The sequence below is a fragment of the Struthio camelus genome, chromosome 2 (genome assembly GCF_040807025.1).
Source record: "Struthio camelus isolate bStrCam1 chromosome 2, bStrCam1.hap1, whole genome shotgun sequence".
In the NCBI taxonomy this organism is placed as follows: Eukaryota; Metazoa; Chordata; class Aves; order Struthioniformes; family Struthionidae; genus Struthio; species Struthio camelus.
In genome coordinates, this window is record NC_090943.1 from 133,339,680 (window position 1) to 133,345,679 (window position 6,000).

At 55.7% G+C, this 6,000-nt stretch overlaps 1 protein-coding gene across 1 annotated transcript; it reads right to left on the reverse strand.

The window, feature by feature from the left end:
• Window positions 1-2,993: 2,993 nt before the first annotated feature.
• On the reverse strand, window positions 2,994-4,951 carry BHLHE22 (basic helix-loop-helix family member e22). Its single transcript, XM_068933831.1, has one exon. It carries the CDS (start codon window positions 4,071-4,073, stop codon window positions 3,162-3,164), a length of 912 nt encoding a protein of 303 aa, XP_068789932.1. The 5' UTR covers window positions 4,074-4,951; the 3' UTR covers window positions 2,994-3,161.
• Window positions 4,952-6,000: the final 1,049 nt, after the last annotated feature.

Consider the following 6,000-nt stretch of genomic DNA (forward strand, 5'->3'; position numbering starts at 1 on the left):
CCCCGGGCCTGCCGCCCCCCAGCCACCCCGGCCCGGGAACTCCAGCAGTGCCGGGATCTAAGCCCCGGGGATCTTGCTCGCTTCCCCCGCGATGGGGCAGTTTGTGCCCCGGCCCCATTTCTGGCCGTAGCTGAGCGGCGCCCGCACCTTCGAGGGCAATGGCTCAGGGAAGCCTTCTCTTGTAATGAGAAATATTAAGCAGTAAATCTTGCAGCAAATGTGTCCTGCGACGTTATATGCACGAACACACACTCACCCTCGCCCCTACACACACACACACACAAACACACACACGCGAGCGCTAAGCCAAGCTGGTGGCGGTGGTTAATTCCTAATCAGAATGATGGACAGCAGAGACAGAACAATACAAACTAATGGCTGTGTTGCTGATCACTTTACCCCTTGATTAAAGACACCCAATTATGGCGCAGAACAGTGTCGTAATTATGTTCCTTAATCACATCCAGGAGGTTTAATTGCCTTAACGATGTGTTTCATTAAATGAATTTAGGTATTATAGTCGACAGTTTTCATACACAGTTGTTTTCAAATTAACATAATATTAGACATCGTCATGGAAATTGTTTTAATAATCATAATTAGACGCACCCAGCCTTTGTCTAGTAAATGCTGAGAGACGCTTCTCCCTGCGCCTGGGGGCTGATCTGCCCACCCTCTCTGGGCTGCCTTCCCACAGCTCCGCGGCACTTTACAGTTATGTTTCCTGAAAAGTTACAGGTTCTGATTAATCTTTTTTGATGGGAAGTGGAGCAGAAAATATTTATCCCCTTCCCCCGCGTGCGGGGCTGCCGTTAAGAGCGACGGCTCGGCGGACGCGGGGCGCCGGGCAGCGCGGGGAGGGAGCCGGCCCGGCCGGCCCGGCGTCGGGGGGGGACCCCGACGGGGTCGCCGCTCTTGGCTCGGCCGGGCCCCTCGGCCCCCGGCGCGGCGCAGGCTGCTCGGGGACGGTCCCTGCCCGCTGCAGCACTTGAGCGAGGCGGGCAGCAGGGCCGGCTCCTAAACTTAGGGGAGTGGGGGGGTGGGTGAGAAAAGGGATGGCCCTGCCAGCTCCCCTCGGGGCCCACCCAGCGCCCCTCGGGGGTCCGCGGCGCTCCCCCCCCCGGGCAGAGCGGCCCCCAGCCCCGGGAGGGCGGCCGGGCCCGGCGTGGCCCCGGCCCGCCAGCGGCTCCGCAAGGGCTGAAAGGAGCTCGGGTGGCCGCGGGCTCGGTCCCCGGGCCGCCCTGAGCCGGGGGCGCTGGGGTGCGCTTCAGAGCAAGGCGAAGGAGAGGATGCTCCCTTTCCCCCTCCCCCATCAACCTCCTTAAATCCGAGCTATAGGGCTTAACAAAGCACAGCATGATCCAAACGTTTGTTCAAAATATTTTAATAAAGATTCTTTCCGACATAGATACACATACAAACGATCGTACGTTGCTGTCATAATCTGATTGACCTATTTAATATATATCACTCTTTACACATCCGTGACCTGCCAACAGATCCATCATGGCTCCTATTTTGCCATTCAACCTGACAGTCCGAATTTGTATTATCTGCAAGTAGTGGAAAATAGCAGGACTCGTTTTTGAAAAAAAAAAATCTTGATTTACAAATGGCAGAGAGACAGCCACCCAGCCATGCAAACTTAAACCGAAGGCTCACTTTGGGTAAATAGCTACTTCTTGCTCTTCATCTCTCATTTTTCTTCCAAAAAAAAAAAAAACAAAAACCCAACCGAAATCCACCCACCCCTCCCCCCACAAAAAGAAAAGAGAAGAACTCCACTCGTTCTGTAAATCAGTCTAAAGTATTTTAAAGTATTTGAACTTAAATAATCTTCCACAGTCAGAATAATTTACGTACACATTAAAAGCGGTTTAAATTATACCTTTGAAAACACAGCGCCTGGGAAAACATTAGCTTGGCAAATGTTCTTGCAGCAGCTATTGCTCTGATGCCTTTTAAAAGTAAATAGCTATTACCTGTCATAATGCAAAGAATACCCTTTCAAAAATCAGTTGGTTCAGCAATTAAGAATACACCTTTCCTGTAATTTTTGGACTGAAGCAATTTATTAAAGCTCAATTTAAATACAGGGATGATGCAACTTAAAATCCAGATGACCTTTCATAAACCTAAGCAGCTCTGATACATCAACATTTCTGGTTATACGTTGTTGGCAAATAAACGTCTTAAACACTTGGCACATAGTTTAAGTTAATCCATAAACAGAATTTTAGAAGCATTTAAAGTAACTGCACATTAGACCCATGACCTTAACACATGATAAATATTGTTGGCGTGGAAGGGTCATTTAAAAAATAACAAATAAATATCATGTCTTGTTTATACATCATTGCAAACTGGAAAGAAACAAGGTGCACATAAATATTTCTTTTAAAAATGCGATACTTTCAGCCTCACGGAGTAGGGGATTTGATCGGCTATTTTTTGTTGTTTTTTTAAACTCTCTCGATTTTTTTAAATCACTCTCACCAAAACTTTGCGCATTTTCACAGGATCAAAGTTTAGAGACGATAAAAAATACAGAGTCTTTCATAGCAATGGTCCAGTCTCTTTGTTTCTGCGAGTCGTTTAAATAATAAGTTTACGCTTCAAGTTTGTTTGTTGCCTGGCTCAGAATAATAATACTACTAATCATAATTAAAAAAAAAAAAAAAACTATGGTCAAGTGCCCTCGCTGATTTGTCCTGTCCACCTCCGCGTCGCCGCCGCCGCGGCCCCGCGGCCCTCCCCGCGCCCGGGAGCGCGGCGGCGGCGGCGGCGGCGGCGGGGGGGGGGGTCTCTCCCCTTCCCTGCCCGCGCAGTTACCGCCGGCTCCCCCCGACCTGCTCTTTCTCGGCCTCTCCTTTGTCCGCGCTCGCACCCGGCCGCTCCGGGGCGGCAAAGCGGCGGGGCGACCCCCCCCCCCGGCCCGGCCCGGCCCGGCCGCGCTCCCGCCCTGCGGCCGCCGCCGCGCTGCCCTCCCCGCCGCGCACGCCCCCACCGCGGTCCCTCCCGGGCCGAAAGCAGAGGAGAGACGCGGAGCGCAGCCGGCGCGGGCAGGAGCGCAGGGCCGCGCAGCAGTCTGTCCGCCGCCCCGCGCCCGGCTGCATCCGCGGGGGCGCCCTCGGCGGGGCGGCGGGGGGCCGCGGCGGCGCTTAAGGCTTCTCCGTGCACTGTTTGCAGAGGCTGGAGGAGACGCTGTTGAAAATGGCACATTTCTCCGGGCAGGAGGTGGCGGGGGGCAGCCCGGCGCTGAAGGGGTAGCCGGCCGCCTGCTCGTAGGCCCCGAGGGCGGGGTGCAGCGCCGCCGCCGCCGCCGCCGCCGCCGCCGCGGAGCTGGGCAGCGAGGCGGCCGAGATGGCCTGGCCCTGGTTGAGATAAGCCACGAGGCGCCGCATCTCCTCCAGGGCCTGCGCCTGCATGAGGATGTAGTTCTTGGCCAGGAGGAGCGTGGCGATCTTGGAGAGCTTCCGCACCGAGGGGCTGTGCGCGTAGGGGATGACGGCCCGCAGCTCGTCCAGCGCGTCGTTGAGGTCGTGCATCCGCCGCCGCTCCCGCGCGTTGATGTTGAGGCGCAGCGCCTTCTGCTCCTTGGACTTCTTGCTGCCGCCGTGCCCGTGGCTGTTGGAGCAGCCGCCCTCGGCCGCCTTCAGCCCCCCGCCCCCCCCGCCGCCGCCGCCGCCGCCGCCGCCCGCCGCCGGCGAGGCGGCGCGCGGGTCCCCCCCGGCGCCGCGCAGCACCAGCTCGCAGCGGCCGTCGCTGTCGTCGTCGGGGCTCTGCTCGCCGCCGCTGCTCTCGGCCACCGAGCTGCGGCTGGCGCTCTCGCCGTACTTGACGCACACGGAGCCCGGCGGCAGCGCCAGCGGGTCGCCGCCGACGCCGGGCTGCAGCAGCGCCTCGGGCTCGGCCGCCTCGTAGCAGGCGAGCGGCGAGGGCTGGCGGTCGCGGGGGTGCGAGAGGTCGAGCCCCGGGGGCGAGCGGAAGGCGGACTCCATGCGCTTGGCCGAGGCGGCGAGGCTCTTGTGGAACAAGTCCTCTTCTGCGGGCAGCCCCAGCGCCCGCTCCATCGGTCCCCCCGCTCTCCTCCTCCTCCTCCTCCTCCGCCCCCGTCAGCTCCCGGCCCGCTCCTCCAAGGCTCCGCGCCGCGGCGGGCGGCTCCCTCGCGTCCCGCTCTCAGGAATCGCCTCCTCGCTCCCGCCGGGGCTCCGCCGTGCCCGCCGCCGCGGCTGCCCCTGCTCCGGCTCCGGCTCCGCTCGGGCTGCGGCTCCTCTCGGGCTCCGGCTCCGGCTCCGGCTCCGGCTCCGGCTCGCCCTCAGCAGGCGCCGCGCTGGGGCATTGTGCGCTGCGAGCCCAGCCGCTTCCACCGTTTATCTTGCTTGGATTCACCTTCAAGAGATTTCCGGACCCATCAACCAGCAGCCGCCGCAGACGGGGGAGTCTTTTACATCATTATCTCTGAGAGTAGGTTATTATGAAGAAGACTCGCCTGTTGGGACAGAGCTTTCTACCCAATCAGGTTAACGTTTTAATTAATAGGATTAAAACGGTAACAAACAATCCCAGGCGCTATCTGGCCCTGAGTCTGAATAGTTTCATTTCCCAGGTCTGAAGACAGGCAGCAGCTAGAGCTTTATAAGAGGCGCCTGCTCCATTATTCTCCCTGCCATCTGTATACACAGCTTAACGCATATGTTTGCAAGACGTTGTGTCCTGTTAGTAACCCAACAACTGCCTTTAGCTTGACATGTGTGGCGACTTTCACTCATCAATGAGCACACTAAAAGCCCTACTTAGATCGAAGGATGTTCTTTGCCTCCTTCAGCAAATTACAGCCCTGCACTGCAGAAAAGCCCGCTTGAACACTTCCCCTTCCGAGTGCTGCCAGTAGACTTCTGCTAACTTAGCCGTGGAGTCAGGAGTGACACCCTCTCCCCCCAGCCCACCCCCACCCTGCATTTACATTAACTTATAGCCCCCTCCCACCCCCACCCGTCTTTGCAAAAAAAAAAAAAAAATCGCCTAGGGGGAAAAAAATAAAAAACCCAAACCAACCGGAACCGGCGTGCCCGCTGCTGCCCACCGCCAAAGTTCACCTTGCTTCCGCGGGAGGCAAATGTTACCCCAGCCCCCTTTTTCCCTGTCAAACAAATGGAGCCCAAACTAGGAGAGGTTCCCCCTCCTCCTCCCCTTAGCTGTTTTCAAGTGGCAGATTGCTGCTTTATACTGATTATCCCCTGTGTTCCTATAAAAATCTAAAGCCCCATCAGTTACCTTGAAAATCAACCGGTCTGGGGAGAAGGGAGGTGGGCGGGTGAGAAGGGGCAAAACCAACCCAACTTTTTATTATTATTGACAACTCTTTACAGCTTCGTCCCTCCCTCCTGCAAGCTCTGCTCGAGGGGGGCATCCTGCACCGCTCCCAACCCTGGGGTGCAGCTGCCCGTGTCAGGGCGACAACGGCCCCAGCCCCCCTTTTACTTCATTAATGTTATATCTAGCTCTCTTCCTGGGGCTTCAGTGCCATCTTCAAAGATCAAGGCACACGCTCGTCCCTGCCGTCAAGATCTCTCACTGAAGTGGCAACCCAAGTATTTGTCTGAATTTTGTCCCACCGATCCTCTAATAATAGAAACGAGCAGCTCGCTCTCGCTTTATTGTAAGCGCTCTGAAAGCACATAGTATTTAGTGGCAGGTTTTCATTCTTATGACATCAGTAAAAACAATATTTCCCAACACTTCCAGTAAATCATTCTTATGTGGCAGAATTACTGAAGGCTATGAAATTTTTGGTTTCTCTGGTTTCATTAAAAACCTTTTAATTGTGTCTTTCAGAGTTGGCCCCAGGTGTTGGACTCTTTTCATTACATTTTGCTCTAATGTGATGAAATTCTAATTCTCTCCTTACCATATGGTTAAATTTCCCCACTGAGAATTAGTTGAAAAAGGAGAAATAATCTATTAATCTCTGTAATAGATTCACAAATGAGGTTTGCC

Coding starts and splice junctions, on each gene's coding strand:
- BHLHE22 (XM_068933831.1), bottom strand. CDS start 4,073: ATGGAGCGGGCGCTGGGGCTGCCCGCAGAAGAGGACTTGTTCCACAAG.